Genomic DNA, 16,842 nt, shown 5'->3' on the forward strand with positions numbered 1-16,842 from the left:
ACTGAGGAACTGAACTTTTAATTTTATTTAATTAATTTAAGTTAAAATTTAAAACCTGAAGTAGTATAATTTTTTTTTTTAAACGGAGTTTCATTCTCGTTGCTCAGGCTGGAGTGCGACAGCACAGCCTCGGCTCACTGCAACCTCTGCCTCCCGGGTTCAAACGATTCTCCTGCCTCAGCCTCCCGAGTAGCTAGGATTACAGGCATGCGCCACCACACCCAGCTAATTTTGTATTTTTAGTAGATATGGGATTTCACCATGTGGGTCAGGCTGGTCCTGAACTCCTGACCTTAGGTGATCCACCCACCTAGGCCTCCCAAAGTGTTGGGATTATAGGCGTGAGCCACCGCTCCTGGCCTAAAAATTTTTATATTGATGACACATTGAAATGATAATATTTGGGATAAACGAGGTTAAATGATGTATTAAACTTAATTTCACCAAAAAACTAGTTTCACCTGTTTCTTTTCACTTTTTAATGTGACTACTAGAAAATTCTAAATTACAAATGTGGCTCGCAGTGGAACTCCACAGCGCCTCACTCGGAAGGTTGTTGAAGGATCCAGTGAGCTGGGTGTTCAGGTGTCTGGGGAACAGTAAAGTCCCAGAGAGATGATGGCTTCTGAGGCTGCTGGGTCCTCCGGGAGGTGTCTTCTCCATCACACAAGAAGACGGGCTCAATCTAGAAAGAATAGAGAATGTGAAGGACTATTCAAAACAAAATGAAAATTATTTATAACACCCAAAGATAACGGTTACATTTCCTATAGAGTTAGCTTGTTTCCGTGCCCGTCCGTGCGACCTGGTCTCCCACCACCACTGGGCACCAGCTGCAAGTTCTCAGAAAAGTCACCTTTAACAGCTTGGTCCTGAAGCCTGGGACCTTGAGGAGCCTCAGCAGGGAGGAACTCCTCAAAAAGCCAAAGGGCAGGGCCTTACACCTCCTTTCTGTGCCTGTGAGGGCTGTGGAAGCCAGGCCCTCTGCATGCCCAGCCCCCGTTCTTCTTGGCCTCTGCCCTCACCTGCCATGGCCCTGGCACTCTGGGGGAGGCTGACCTATGCTGCCAGTTGTCACCAGCAGTTCCCGCGGCTGTTCACCTCTCCCTTCCGCCATATGTGGGGAGGGAGGGAGGCTCCAGCACAGAACGACTTGGGTCCCAGGATTCTCTCCATTTCGTCCATGGGTGCTCTCCTGTCCAGAGCCAATGGGGGCCCCAGGGTGCAGTCAGGGCTCCCTCTCGCTCTGTCTAGAACTTACACTCCCTCCCACATCTCATTCTGTCCCTGAGTTGGCGCCACCCCTGTGTTAGGCTTCTTCTTCCCCGGAGGGGCCTTCTGAGGGGCTTTTATCCTTTTCTGAAATCCAGTCCTCACCTGCGCCCCACTCCATGCAATCCCTCAGACATGTCTATGCGCCTAGACCGCAAATCCAGAGGGGGTCCTCCATCCCAGGAGGTTCCAGGGCTCACTGCAGAGATGCAAACGATCTGGTAACTTGCTTTTCCACTTAGCGTTGATTTAGGATCATCCTTCCAGGGACATGACCCCTCCTGATGGTTGCTGTGCCATCCCTTTCTATCTAATCTGCATCGGTGAGTTCTTAGGTCGGGTTTTTGATCTTACAAATACTACTTCAGTGACCCTCCCAGTACACCATGTTTACTTTGATCTTCTCAAATCTAAGGAATTGTTAGTTCTCCGTTCTAGACATTCAGCAAATTCTGCCGCCTGAGTTGTGCTAAATGCCACAAGGCCACCCTATTCCTGAGCTCAGCCTATCTTCTCTATCCCTTCTATCACCAATCTGTCACCAATCCTCAGACATTACCTAAGCTCAGGCCACATCGAACAGCACGGTGTCTCACACTTTCCAGCCTCCCTTCTGCCTTCTGCTGTCTCACTGCTGGGCATGTCTGCCCCATCTCCAAATCCTCTCCCATTTCCAAGAGCCAGCTCAAATGCCACCTCCTCCAGGGAGCCCTTCTTGACTTCCCTAGCTTGAAGTGATTCCCTCTTCTCTGAATAAAGACAGCATTTCCTTGTCCCCCCTTCCCTTGTGGTTCTGATGCTCCCACATAGTCCAGGGACCATTTGAGTGCACTTGTGGCCCAGTGTCCCTTTCCATCTCCCTCCCCATTCCCTGGCAGACTAGGAGCTCCTTGAGGTCAAGGACAGGTTCTGATTTCTTCCTGTGGGCACAGGGCATGGCACACAGTGGGCATGTGAGAAAGGTTTGAACACATATGAATGAAGGAGGACAGGCCTGGGTCTGGCCCTGAGTTCTGGCCCAGCCGGGCACTGCTCTCCTGTATGACCTCAGGCAGGGCCTGCTCTCGGGGACATGGCTTCCCTGTGGCCTGAGGCAGCTGGACCCCACTGTGGGGGTTCTGTCATGGTGGGAGGACTGTTTGGCCCTGGGGTTGATGCGCCGACCCTGACTGGGATAATCTCTCTTGGATAATGATTGCAGGGCAGCCCCCATTTCCTCTGGCTGCACAATCCCATTATGAGCCCTTCAGGATTTATGTCTAAGACCCACCCTAAGCCCATCACTAACATATGGCATCCTGGCAGATGAGGATGAGCAGAGATTGTAAACACTCATTCATTCATTCATTCATTCACTCCTTCACTCAGCAGGTCTGCTTCCAAACTGCAGACCCAGCATTCAATCAGAACCTGGACAACCCTGGAGGCGCTTCCGGTAAACAGTTCACAGTTCAGTGAGGTGGGGACAGGGACAGTGGGAGGCACAAGGACTGTGGAACCAGAGAAGGAGGCTTCACTCAGCTTGGTGGTCAGAGAAGGCTTCCTGGAGAAGGGGACGCTCAAACTCTGTCTTACCAGAAGAGTAAGCCATTGTGCCAGCGAGCAGGCAGGGCAGGGCCCTCACAGGCAGTGGCTCCCGCTGCAGGAGGAGGCCGGTGTTCACGCTCAGCCCGGGGCTGGATGCTGCTGCACCGAATCTAATGATAAGAGGAGCGTGGCTGGGGATTATCTGCTCTTGTTTACATGATTAAAACCAGACAAATACTTCTTTATCTGAAAGAATGAAAGGGCTTTGGGGAAAAATCCTTTTGGCAACAAAGCAAAGCACAAGCATTTCCTTAATTAATCTCTCACGTCCCCCCGCCCCCCACCATCCCACACCCCCACAACAGCTGCAAGAAGAGTCGCTCTGGGGCTCCGGGGCTCCAGGACTTCGGGGCTGACCTGCACTGGCAGGCAGAGACCCAGGCCAGGGTGGCTGGGGGTGGAGAGGAGCCGAGAGGAGAGAGACCCACAGCCCTCTCAACACAGCCACCTATGACAGGGAACCTGGGCCCAGGCACAAACCCAAGATGGCCTCATTTTACAGATGGAGATCCTAAGGCCCAAAGATGGGGGAGTGACTTGCTTGCTGAGGCCACACAGCCAGTTGGCAGAGCTGGGACTAGGACCCGGGTCACCAGTCCCCAGCCCAGCGCTCTCACTCACTCCCTCATTAGCTGGTCCAGGGGCCTGCAGGAACCGCCTGCAGTGCCGTCCTCTCAGGACCCACAGGGAAGTCAGACCCGTCCCTCCTTTCACAGACAGACAGGCAGGGTCCTGATGGAGCAACCAGCGGCTGTGGGAGTCCTGGAATGGGCTCCTCACTTTGGGGGAGAGGCAGGTAGACCTCAGAGGTAGCCCGAGCTTGATCCTGCCTGGTGGGCAGGCGTTAGGAGAGTGAAGGAAGCTTCTAAGAGGACATCAAGCATGGGAAACGGCAGGTGCAGAGGTCTCAAGGCGCGGGGCCTGCACCCCAGGGCATGGGGCAGAAGGCAGAGCAGAAAGAGAGGCTGGAAGGAGCACAGGACTGGATTGTTGAAGGAACGGGGTTTCCTGGAGCACTGTGAGGCAGTTGGGCATAGCCAGGAGGGGCCGAGTGAGCAATGAGTGCCCAGCCAGGCCCTGGCCTCCCCACCACAGCCCCTGACCCCCTTGCCCTCCCAGCTTGATGTCCGGACTTGCCTCCCTGGATGCCAAGACCTCCAGCCGCCTGGGCGTCCTTACCGTGGCGTACTACCTGTGGACCACCTTCATGGCTGTCATCGTGGGCATCTTCATGGTCTCCATCATCCACCCAGGCGGCGCGGCCCAGAAGGAGACCACGGAGCAGAGTGGGAAGCCCATCATGAGCTCAGCCGATGCCCTGCTGGACCTCATCCGGTAACCATTGCCACCCACACCCCGCTCGGGAACGCCAGGCCCAAGCCTGCCCTGCCAGGGTCCCCAGAGGCCAGGACGGGGTGTAGGGATGGGGGTGATCACGGAGGCCGTGATCACCCTAGGGGGTTGAGCTCCGGGCTGCCCACGGAGATCATGCTGCAGCGTCTGCCCCACCAGGCTGGAAGCACCTTGCAGGCAAGACAGGGTCTGCCCCTCTCTGCCTGTGGCTGGGTGCAGAGCAGGCGTCTGTGAGCATTTGCTGATGCCCAGCCTGTAGGATGGGAGGCTGGCAGTTGTTGGCCCCTCCCTTTCTTTATTGGTCCTCTTTTCACAGATGAGGAAATGGGGCTCAAAAAGGTGCCATGACTTTTCCAGAGTCACCGGTAGGTAGGTAGTGGAGACAGGATTCAACCTAGGCCTGTCTGACTCCAAGGATGGTGCCGTTTGCCCTGCAGTGCCACCCGCTAGCCACGGCAGTACAGCTGACGTTGCTTCTCAGACCTAGGCTCCCTCTCCAGGGAAGCACTGCAGACCCAGCGGCACAGCCACCTTCCACTCCCTCTCCCCGGGTCCCCTGCAGGCCACCCCTGCTCCTCTCCTTCATGCATTCACTCCCTCACCAGTGGAGCTCTGTGCCAGGCCCTGGACCAGGGGACTCAGAGCCAGCCCTTGCCCTGCAGGAGTGGTCAGACCCTGGAGCAGACAGGGACAACGTGGGGGCCTGGGGCTGCAATGGGGAAGCTGGGGCTGCCGCTGAGAGCAGGAAGCCACCGCCCTTCTAAGGGAGGGGAAGATGGGGAGGCAGGGAGGGCAGGCCCGGGGGCGACAGCTGTGCAAAGGTCCTGAGCTGCAGGGAACCGTGTGGGGGAGAAGGCATCGCACAATCAGTGTGACAGAGCAGAAGGGGTGAGAGGCGGGCAGAAACTCCTGCGGGAGAATCCAGGTGGGGACGGACCTCAAAGGGCACCGTGAACCAGGCCAAAAGTTAAGTTTTATCCTAAAGGCCACAGGAAATGGGTTTTACACAAAGGAGTGACATGATCCAATTCAGAAGATTCACTCTGACCAGGGGTCAGAGTTGTGGGAGAGGTTGGAGGGGAAGGCAGAGCCAGGGACAGAGCCAAGTGGTGGCACTGGGGATGGAAAAAGAGGCAGATGGCAGGGCTGCTCAGGAGGGACCCTCAGCAGGAGGCGGGTGAGACGGAGGTGAGGTCTGCTGATCACCCAGCATGAAGGTTTCTGGCCCATGCATCCAGGTGGATGGTGGTGTGGTCACCAAGTGATGGATGGTCTGCAGCAGGAGCAGGCATCCTGGGGTAGGTGTCCACTGATGGTTGGCCAGTGGTTGTGACTCTCATGGAGGAGTCTAAGCTGGAGACAGAGGTTTGGAAATCACCAGGGAGAGGTGTTAGGTGCAACCCTAGTGGCAGAGGGACTCTTGCAGGACAGGTGGTGAGAGAGCAGGGACTGGGATGGAGCCTGGGAAGCCCCACCCAGGAATGGTCTGCTGGGCTCCACAGGCTACCCCACTAAACCCGCTCAGGGAACTCCTTCTAGGACTTCTCACTTTCCGATCAATTTCAGATCTAAGAAGTCTAGGCCTAACATTAACACCCCAAACTCATGCAGTTTAACCCTGTCCTAGTCTTTTGGATCTGACTCAGACTGGGAAAGCTGCAGTGTGAAGAGGGTCGTGGTGAGTTCGTTTCTCTTTCCTGCTCTGCCTGCTCCCTGGTGAGAGGTGAGGGAGTTGGCCAGGACGGGTTGCCCAGACTGGGAGTGGGGTGAGCTGGAGCAGGTGCTCCCTGGTCATGTCTCTCCAAGAGTACTTCTGCGGGTTCTCTGGAGCCTCTTCTCTCTCTTGCATCTCTCACCTGCTGTCCCCTGGACTCAGGCAGTCTATTCCATCTGGCTACTTACAATGTCCTCCCTAGACTGGGGCTCTGGTTGACTCCTCTACTGGGGTCACCTCACCCCCTGGGTGACCCTGTTGGGTCATATCTGGCCCATGGGAAGCATACACAGCCCTATTGGAAGTGCTGGCCTTTCCCAGGACCTTTGGACATGAGTCAGGCACCAGCCCCTACATTCCTCAAATCCTAAGAGACTCAAGCCAAGGTCTCTGAACAGTTCTCTTGGCTTGAGGTTGTGGAGAAGCATTCCTTTCCTCCCCCGTGGGGATAGATGCCCATACACAGGCTCCCACCCGCTCTCTAAAGAAACTCTCATTCCCTGTATCAGCTAGTTACTGCTGCATAACAAACCAACCCAACATTTATCAGCTTAAAACGACAGCCACAAGTCTACAGGTCAGCTGGAAAGTTCTGCTGATTTGGACTGAGCTCACTCGCATGTCTGCAGGCAGCTGGTGGCTCAACTGGGGAACAGTTGGTCTAGGGGAATCTTGGCTGAGATGATTCAGCTGCACTCTTTGTGGTCTTTGTACTCCAGCAGGCCAGCCTAGATTTATTTCATGGTGGTGACAGGATTCCAGGAGAGAGCTAGCCCAGGCATTTTTTTTAATAACAAAGGTGGAGGAGCAAGAGAGGAAATCAAAACATGCAAATGTTTCTCAATCCTCTGCTTTCAGCAAGTCCACTAATATCCTCTTGGCCAAAGCAAGTCAGGTGGCCAAGTCCAGAGTCAAGGTGGGAAGGGACCACAATGTTACAAGGGAAATGGAGTCTACAAACCAAGGCCATCAATGCAATCAGTCTACCACTGCCTTCATTACTCCAGGAAAATCTTCACCTTCTCTTTTACCCTTTAGAGTGTGTGATGAACTAAGGATCATGAAATGCTTGCCATGTTGTTCCTATCGCGTGGCTGTCACCTATAGAGTCTGGAGCCAGAAAGAGATCCAGGCAGGGTCTGTTCTGTGAGTGCTTACTTGGCCAGCGAGACTTCATCCAGTACCAGTGCTTTGAACACCTTCTGGACTCTGGCACTTCCGAATTCAGTCTCCAGCCTGGAAACCTCTCACCTGAGTTCCAGATTCTCACATAAAGTGTCTAGAGGCATCTCAAAATTAACAGGCCCAAGTTCAACTCTTGATTTTTTCATAAATCTGCCCTTTTCTCGCCCTGCCCATCTTGGTCTGACATCTCTCATTCTCTCATACCCTGCAGCCAGTTCCTCAGCAAATTTTACCTTGAAAATGAAATCCCAAGCCATGGCCCTTCCACCTCCCCTGCCACTCCCGCCATTGCCGCCCCTCCGGTGTCCGGCCTGGCCTCCGCTTCCTCTCTGCTTCCTGTGGTCTGTTCTCAGCACTGCAGCTACAGGCATCCTTTTCAAAACCTGCTCTCAACCCAGCACATGGCAACAAAATCGTAGCCTGCACTGCGGCTTACAGGCACTTGCTGACACACGTCAGCCTCTGACCTCTGCCCCGACTCTCCCCTTCCCTGCCCTGGCTCCAGCCCCACCTGCCTCGCTGTCCTTCCCATCTGGGTGCCATTGCCGCCTCTCTGGATGGCCCTCCCAGCAGAAAGCATGCAGCTCCTTCCCTCACTCCATTTACATCTCTCCTGGGTGTCGCCTCTCCTGGGGCCTCTGAGGCTCTGTCTCTCTGTTGTCTTCTCTTGCGTCACTTTTCCTCATAGCCTTTCTTAGTACCCAACATGATCACATCGATGTGTTTCTTTTCTTCCCACCTCCACTGGAATGTAACATGCCCTGTGAAGCCTGGCTCTTTAACCTCTGTTCCCTGCTGTATCCTGGAGTCTAGAACAGCACCTGGCACCGAGTGGGTGCACAGAGTTTGCTGAATGCACATGTGGGTTTCAGGTCATCAGTGGCGTTGGGGTCTGACCCCCAGGAGGAGCTGGAATGGTCCAGGGAGAACGTGCCCAGCAAGCAGGTGCAGAGGCCTAGGAGGGGCCTTGGCTCACGGCTGCACTGTGGGCTTTGCACAGCAGACAGAGCAGCGGCAAGCAGAGAGACAGGAGGAGAACTGGGAGAGTGGATATCCTGGAAACCGAGGAAAGAGGAACTTCAAGAAACCTCGTTTCTAAGATCTGTTATTTCTAGGATGTGGTGATTCGTGGTTTCTTGGATCTTAATGATTCAGAACGGCTTCTCCACGTGGTGGAAGGAGGTGTCGGTGCTGCCTGCCTCACCACTGCCTGCCCCTGCTCAGGGGCTGTGGGGCTCGGATCAAACACACATGCCACAGTCAAATGTTCCAGAGTGTTTCCTGCTCTTGGGTTGCTTTTCACGTGGTGAAAATGGATCCTGCTGCTTAGAACAGAAAATTGATCCTGCTGCTTAGAACCGCACCCCCTACCCCCCAGCGCTACCCCACCCGCTCTCAACCCTGAGGCAAGTTGTTCTGCAAAGCTGGGTGTTGGGCCTACGCTCTCACAGTTTCTTGGTCAGAGAGTGGGGCTGCAGGGAGAGAACACAGGCGTCCTGGGACAGGAAACCAGAACCTAGGAGACCTGTGGCCTCATCTCCACTCTGACAATAATAAGTCACTGTGTGACCCTGGGCAGGCCAGTTCCCCGCTCCAGGCCTCAGTTTCCCCAGTGATTTTCAAGCTCCCATCTAGCTCTGTGGTTCTGAAACACAAAGGCCTATGAGCCAGTGAAGAGGCTACAGGGCGTGAACCGAAGCTTCTGGAGGAGGGTTCTGGGAGATGAGGTTGAGAGGGCTGGGCAGAGTCCAACCTTGAAGACAGGAAGCCCAGGTTGAGGGGCTGGCTGTTAGGCTTTCGGAATGGGAAGCTGGTGGGTTTGGGAAGGATGGATTAGAGCAGGGTGGAGTGGACAGGTGAGCAGAGGCATGGATGGGGTGCCCTGGGAGGGGCACAGTCACTTCCGTTCCATTCAGCCCCCCTGTATTCAGCTGCTGCTCTGGGTGAAGACATTGTGCTGGGAGCTGGGGAGCAAGTACAAGTGCCCCTCACGCCCCCACCCCAGGGCTGCCCACCATCTCAGGACAGACGGACAAATGGGTGCACTGACGGTGACTCCTGATGCTCTGAGAGGCTGTGAAGGAGATGGGGACACTGGCAGTGAGGGACCAGGGGCCTCCTGACCCTTGCCCGGGCCCACAGCAGGTGTCTACCAGGCACTGAAGACTGAACAGAAACACAGATGACCAGGCAGAGAACTGAGAACCAGGGCAAGTGGGACAAATGAAAAGTGGGAGCCCACTGTGTGGGGACATAAGGCACACCTCAGGGGCAAAGATCTGCATCTATGTCTCAAAGATGATTCCAGAGGAACACAATGGGCCATGTCCCTGGATGACCCGCCAAGACAGGAATTCATTTTCCAGGGCTCCAGCGGGGGCTCCAGAACGCTGGCGCCTGCTCCCAGTGCAGCGCGCAAAACAGAAACCCAAGCAGAGCACTAAGCAGGGCTGGCCCCTTCTCTCTTTTTTTTTTTTTTCCAATCTTATTAAAACACCACAGAGATTAAGTAATGACTGGGCTCTATTTATAGCTCCCAACTACCCTCTCAAGGATTGGAAGAAGCTTCCAGGAGCTGTGCTTGGGAAGGAACAATTCCCACCTTTAGGACTTGGTCTGGGGACATGTTATTAGGGGTGGGTTTGGAAGCATCTCGGTGAGAATTTGCAAGTAGCAGGGGAAGAGGGGAGCTGAGAGATGGACTCTGGCTCTGCCTGGAAAACGTGCAGAGAGGCACAGGGCAGAGTGTGTGGATATTTGATAGGCATGGCTATTAATGTCCCCAGGCACGTTCTGTGTTTTATGTAGCTGCCACCAGGAGCACAGACCTCATGGGACAAGCAGAAAAGTCTTCCCGTGAAGGCTCAAAGCCAAAAGAAAATGTACATTTCCCCATTTAATAATCAAAGGTATAATTCTTGATTAAAATCTGCAGGATAAATTCATTGGTTATTAGTATGAGAACACATTAGTCAGGACTTGCTTTTGGCTGCCAGATCAGCAGAGGCTTAAGTAAGGTAAAAGCTTGCATTTGCTCCTGAAGAGCAGTCCAGAAATGGGAGGTGGGCAGCTGGCAGTCGCCAGGGTCCCATGCCCCGCCCACCCGTGTGCTGTGCCATGCTTAGCACCTGGCTTTCATCTGAGTCTCATGGTCCACGAAGGTTGCTCAAACTTTAGCTATTATCTCCGTGTTCAAGGCATAAAAGAAGAAAGTTGGCGGAATGGACCAAAGGGTCCTGGCTGAATGGGCACCTCCTTAAGAGTTTTCCAGGAATCACCACCCAACAACTTTCACTCACTTCTTGATGGCCACCCCATTAGCAAGAGAATCAGGGTTTGATGGCAGTCCCATTTGGTCCCCACAATATAACAGGACTTCTATTAAGGAAGGATGGGGCTGTGTAGGCAATGGAGACTGTGTAGGCAACTAGCTAACCCTGCCAGGGCCCACATTTAAAATGATTGTAACTGTAAAGGAAGTTGTAAATAAATGTCTATACAGGTACAAGTTCCATTTGGCTTCTTATGACCTTCCACATGTTCTCCATGTGTGTGTGAGCTGAGTCTTGAAAGATGGGAAGAGAGGAACTGAGGACAAGAGTGAGTAGGAGGCAACCCAGGTGGAGGCAGTGTGAGTGTGGGGCCGCAGGTTGGAGGAAGAGCAGGCACGCAACGGAAACCTCTTAGCAGATGCTAACCTCAGAGGTGGCATTTCTCACAGGACACAGTCCTAGAAGGGGACTGTGAAGACAAAGATATAAATGCTTTTAGAGAAAGGCTGCTGCCAGGACCACGTGAGGGTGCCCATCTCTCACCAAACCTCCCACACCGTGCACTGTCGTTTTAAAAATACTTTGTCAGTTTGACAGGTGGAAATATCTTGAATTTGTTGATGAAACTAAACATTTTAGAAAGCGTTTTTGGCCATTGACTTTCCTTCTTTTGTAACACGAATTGCCTGGTCGTATCTTTCCATCATTTTCCTGTCGGATTTTTGTGGTCTATTGGTTTACGCAGCAAATATTTACCGAGTGCTTGGTATGTGCTGGGAACTCTTCCCGGGGCTGGAGACACAGCAGTGAACAAACACAGAGTTTCCGCCCTCCAGGGAGCTGATATTCTGATGAGAGGAGCTAGTGAAGGTAGAAACCAGGCCAAGATTTGTAAAAGCTCTTAGTAGATTTAAGATGGTCGTGCTTGGTCACGCAGTCTCTCCAGTTCGTCACTTGCTTTGTGGTTTTAGCTGTATTGCAATATGTCTTGGAGAGCTTCTCAAGCATTCAGCTTTGCATTTTAGCCTAGTTTTAGGTTTACGGAAAAGTTGTAGACCGTACAGAGAGATCCCACACGCCCTTCACCCGGCCTCCCCTGATGTTAGCGGCTTACATAACGAGGGTACATTTGTCAAAACTAAGAAATTAAATTGGTTCAACACTATTAACTAAGTTACGGATCTCGTTTGGATTTCATCAGTTTTTCCACGAATGTCCTTTTTCTCTGTTGCAGGATCCAATCCAGGATGCTATGTTGCGCTTCGGGATTTCTTTATTTTCATGTAGTAAAATCTATTGATTTATTGCTCATTTTGTTCTTAGAGAGTCATTTCCTATACTGAGACCTGATAAGATCTCAACCTGTATTTCTTTTAGCTTTTTATGGTTTCTTTTTCTTTCTTTCTTTCTTTTTTTGACAGAGTCTCACTCTGTCCCCAGGCTGGAATGCAGTGGTGTAAGCTCAGCTCCCTGCGACCTCCACCTCCCGGGTTCAAGCAATTCTCCTGCCTCAGCCTCTTGAGTAGCTGAGACTACAGCAAGCACCATCACACTCAGCTAATTATTGTATGTTTTAGTAGAGATGGGGTTTCGCCATATTGGCCAGGCTGGTCTCAAACTCCTGACCTCAGGTGATTTGCCTGCCTTGGCCTCCCAAAGTGCTGGGATTACAGGCGTGAACCACCATGCCCAGCTGGTTTCATTTTTCAAGGAATTATTTATTTCTTTAAATCATTTGGAATTCATTTTGGTGTAAGGATCTGACATCTATTTTTCCAAACAGTTGGTCAGCTACACAGTATTCTATAAAGAATCCTTCATTTCCTCACTGATTTGTGAAACAACTTTTATCAAGTATGAAACACTTAGATGTGCTAGGTTCTGTTTCTGGGCTACAGCTTCCCTTACACGGACTATTCCATTGACTGCTGTGTCAGTATCACAGTTTTGACAGTTATATCTTTACAGTTTTTTTATCTGGTAGGAAAGACTCCTCCACCTTTAGCTTTATAACAAAATATGTTACTAAGAATAACGAGCCCCCCTGTGTGAGAGGTCCCGTGTTGGGCCCCACAGATAGGACATGAACAACCAAGTCCCACCTGCAAGGCGGCCCCTATGTGGGGGAGGCAGACAGGTGAGCCAGCGACCGCACGGTGGTGTGGCGGAGTGGCAGTGACCCACACACAGAAGGGCCACAGGGTCTTGTGGGGCAGTCAGGGAGGGCTGGACAGAGGAAGAGGTGCTTGATCTGTGGTAGATTTGAGGAGTTCACCAGACAAGAGAGGCAGGCAGGGCATTCCAGGCAGAGGGAACAGTGTAGACAAATGCCTGGCTCTGGAAAGTATGTGGCACAGTCTGGGGGCGGCAGGTGCTGGTGGTGTGGAGTGTCCATGATGTAGGGGATGAGACCTCAGAGGAGGCTGGCCTGAGGAAGGCCTGACCACCAAGGGAGATGTTCAGATTACCCCAAGGACACGACCCCCAGGGCCCTCCTGTCCTGGGCTCTGGAATTTTTCAATTGCTGATTCTCTTCCCAGGAACATGTTCCCAGCCAACCTAGTAGAAGCCACATTCAAACAGGTGAGTGAGTCCATGGGCGGTGGAGGGGAGGGAAGGGGCAGCCGGCAGGAGGGCAGGCAGCAGGGCTAGTGGCATGGTTGGGACGTGACAGGTGTGCTGGTCAGTCACGCTGTCTCCTGGAGGTGGGATGCTAGAGGGGAGGGCACGTTGGGGATCCTTAGAGCCCCCCATGGCCACATCCCTGTCCTGGGTTCCATTTTTCATGATGAAAAAGTGTGGGGGTGGAGAGAAGCCTTCACTGAGTGCCTGCTCTGCTTACACATACACCCTCTCGCCCATCCTCACAGTAACTCGGCACTAGCCCCACTTCCTGATGAGGAAACTGAGGCTCCGAGGATTCAGTGATTTGCCCAAGGTTATACCACTAGTAAATAACAAAGCCAGTAGGTAAACCCAGGCCTATCTTCTTAGCCTGTCTTCTCTTTCCTTTTAAAGTAATCATTTCCCCCCAATGAGAATAATAATGATGTTCACTGTAGAAAATTAGGAAAATACTAAACAATATAAAGTAGAAAATAAAAATCATCTGTAGTTCTAGTACATAGTCCCTGGTAGCAGACGGTGTATTTCTAGTCTTTTTCCTCTATATATTTTTAAATAATATTATAATCATAGTGCATATACAGTTTTCATCTTGCTGTTTTTCACTTCCATTATATCATGAGCATTTTGCCCGGATATGAAATATTTCTTAAAAGTATACTGTTTAGTGGTACTATAATGGCCTTTAATAAGGCTAGGCTGCCATTTATTTCCCATTCCCCCTTTCAGTGTTCCCTTAGGTTGTTTTCAAAGTTTTTCCTTTGTTGAAATTGTGGTGAATGTCCTTGTGCATCAGTCTTTGCCTGCCCTTTGAATAATTTCCAATTCTGTTTCCCTTTCTAAATTGTCAGCTGTTGGTTAAATCCAGAGTTTCCTGAACCCCTTTCCTGGGCTGGGCCCTACGTTGAGCCTGGGGACACAAGGAAGTGGCTGAGGGGTAGAGAGGAGGCTTCTGAATAGGGAGCTGTGAAAGCTTCGGCAAGTCGCTGCGTCTCTCCTGACATGTATGAAATAAACCAGATTGTGAAGGGGACCAAATCCTAAGCTAGGGAGTTTCTATTGTGACTGGGAATCATTGAGGGTATGAGAGATAAAGAGAAACAATGTTGCTCTACTTTGTAACTATCTGGAATGCCCTTTTTCTTTTGGCAAACTCCTACCCACCCTTCAGGACTCAAGTCAAATGTCCCCTTCTTCGTGAAGCTGTCTATCTCTTTCAGCCAATTAGTCACTCCCTCCCCAAGGCAGAAATCATGTCAGGTTCATTGTGTATCTCCAGCAACCAGCACAGAGTGTTCAACAGGATGATGATGATGATGATGATAATGATGATGATGATGATGATGATAATGGTAGCAGTAATGCTTCCATGGGGCTTAACATGTGCCAGGAACTGTTGTAAGCACTTTATATACATCGTCTCATTTCATCTCATGTGGTAGATGCTATCATGATCCATTTTACAGAGGAGGAAAAGGAAGCAGAGACTTCAGGTCTCATATGTTTCCTGGGTGGTTGGTCTTATCGATGCAGTGATGTCTGAGGGGAGAGGAAGCTCCCTTGTTGGGCTCCCAGTACCTGAGGGATGAGGGAGTGAGACCCATGAATGCTCTGGGGGCAGAGAGGGAAAGGTACGTGGCTCAGGAGGGTCATTTTCTCGTGCATGGGCTTCATCTCATCAACAAGGCTTGGGGCAGGCTATGCTTCTTCAAAGAGAAGGTCCAAGTTTCCACCTGGTGGGCGGCAGGGCCAGTGGGCCACCAGGTGGATTGATATTGGATGATTGGGAGGGGACAGATGGGCGGAGGAAGGGTTACCTGGGTGGATAAGGGGCTGGGTGGGCAGTTAAGAGGGACTCAGATGGGGTGATGAGGTGTAGAAGGGAGAAGAGGAATGAAGGCAGGAGGCAGCGTGGCTGGGTGGTGTGGTTGTAGAGGAAGGAGTTGCAGCTCTCTTTGGATAAAATATCAATAGCAATCCCTGCTCTGCCTGCTTCACAGGGTTACTGTCAATCAAATAGGATAGGAGTGGATACAAATGTGCCTTCAAGATGCTATTATTCTTGTCGTTAATATTAATAACAACCCTTGGCCCTGACTTCTCTCTGGGTGGGGTGTCACCCACCAGTACCGCACCAAGACCACCCCAGTTGTCAAGTCCCCCAAGGTGGCACCAGAGGAGGCCCCTCCTCGGCGAATCCTCATCTACGGGGTCCAGGAGGAGAATGGCTCTCGTGTGCAGAACTTCGCCCTGGACCTGACCCCACCGCCTGAGGTCATTTACAAGTCGGAGCCGGGCACCAGCGATGGCATGAACGTGCTGGGCATCGTCTTCTTCTCCGCCACCATGGGTACGTGCTGCCCACCTGCCGAGTGGTGCCATGGAGCCGGGCCCCCAGCCCCTCCCAGCAGCCTGCTCCTCCACCTCTTACTGAGGTCTGGGGAGAATGCTAGAGAGGTTTACTGTGAAAAACTGTAAACATTGATCAGCCCTGTTTATTTAAATCCCGCACCTCCCCACCCCACCCCAGAGGCTTCTCCCTGGCACCTCCCGCTCAGGCCTGTCTGGGCCATTTCTTAGGCCCACAGCTGGCATCCCTGCCACACCCTTCCCTTTGCTGCCCTCCTCTGGGATGCCAAGTCCCTCGCCTATGCAAGCTACTTGAAGGCCCGCACCTTGGTTTTTAAATTTTGTGTTATTTTTCTTAAAGAGGGGTCCCAAATTATACAAGCTTCAGACCCCAAAAAGCCTGTGGAGATGTCCTGCCTGCCATCCCCGACTCCTCCACTGGGTTTTCTTGTCAAGGAAAAGACCTCACCGTCCTCCTCATTCATGCAAAAACTCCGGGAGTGACTTTCTACCTCATCCTCTGCCTTGGCCCCCACTTTTGCATCCTGTCGGGTCTGCCCCCAGGGTCCCCTCCAAGCCACGTGTTTCCCTCTACTCGGCATCACTGCCTGGGTCAAGGCTGTGTGGTCTCTTGCCTGGTTCTGGTGAAAGCTGCCTAGAAAGCTTTCAGGGCTGTCCCTGCTGGTGTCTCCTATTCAGGAGGTCACAAGTCTGATCGTGCTCTGCCCATTGCCCTGGAAAGGGACTGAACCCCTAGTGCCAGCTGAAGAGCCCTGTGAGACTGGCCCGTGTTCTCCTCTCAGCACAGCCCCGCCACTCACAGCCACTGCCTCCCTCAGCCCGACTGCTTTTGCCACTCCCCCTCCACGTTTGTTATCTTCAGGGTGCTCCCCACAAGCGCCATGCTCTCAGGAGAGCCCTCCCCAGACTAGGCCAAGTGCCCCAGGCTACACTGCCTGGTTATTCCGTAAGCACTAGACTAGATTGTGAGGATGCCATTGCTTGCTGTCTGCACAGCCACTACCAGCCCCGCACAGGCAGATGGGCTTCTCGCCATCCACCCCAGAGCCCACTGCTGCCATGGCCAGAGCAGGCACTCAGCAGACCTGGTGGGGAGATGGGTGGGTGGCTGGATGACAATGGGTAATGGAGCTCTTCTCATCTGGGCCAAAATGCCAGGCGTGAAGAGGGGCCAGGGCCTCAGTGAGCCAAGTGTGTGAAACGACAACGTCTGAAAGTGCCTTTCAGCACATCTGACAAGCAGTCCCCAAACGCAGCCTTTCTCAGGGCCAGGAGCACAAGAAAAGGGCATCTACTGGCAGAGCAAAAGAACAGGAGACCCCTGGACTTAACTTACTGAGTGTTCACTGCGCATGTGTAACTGTCCGTGCATCCATGAACATTTGTGTGAGTGTACCAAGGTGGGGCATATGAGGGTACCGAGGCGGGGTGTGTGAGTGTACCAAGATAAAGAGTGTGAGTGTA

The 16,842-nt window shown here is 52.4% G+C and overlaps 1 protein-coding gene and 1 long non-coding RNA gene across 5 annotated transcripts in view; one reads left to right on the top strand and one right to left on the bottom strand.

Annotated features, from left to right (window-relative positions):
• The window catches only part of SLC1A7 (solute carrier family 1 member 7), a 55,093-nt gene that overhangs the window by 23,851 nt on the left and 14,400 nt on the right, over positions 1-16,842 (top strand). For 2 of the 4 annotated variants that reach the window (XM_065522335.1, XM_005543333.4), the window contains exons 3-5: positions 3,979-4,194; positions 12,924-12,966; positions 15,136-15,358. In XM_065522335.1, coding sequence (XP_065378407.1) covers positions 3,979-4,194; positions 12,924-12,966; positions 15,136-15,358 — 482 coding nt within the window. Of the gene's footprint in view, positions 1-3,978; positions 4,195-12,923; positions 12,967-13,253; positions 13,489-15,135; positions 15,359-16,842 lie in introns of those variants that run through there. The other 2 variants (XM_065522334.1, XM_045370840.2) reach the window with 2 other exon arrangements.
• LOC135968776 (uncharacterized) lies at positions 465-2,965 on the bottom strand. Its single transcript, XR_010583741.1, has 2 exons — positions 2,848-2,965; positions 465-685 (listed from the first exon to the last, which is right to left on the bottom strand). It is a non-coding gene; the product is annotated as an uncharacterized lncRNA (long non-coding RNA).

Source organism: Macaca fascicularis, chromosome 1 (assembly GCF_037993035.2).
Source record: "Macaca fascicularis isolate 582-1 chromosome 1, T2T-MFA8v1.1".
Lineage (NCBI taxonomy): Eukaryota > Metazoa > Chordata > Mammalia > Primates > Cercopithecidae > Macaca > Macaca fascicularis.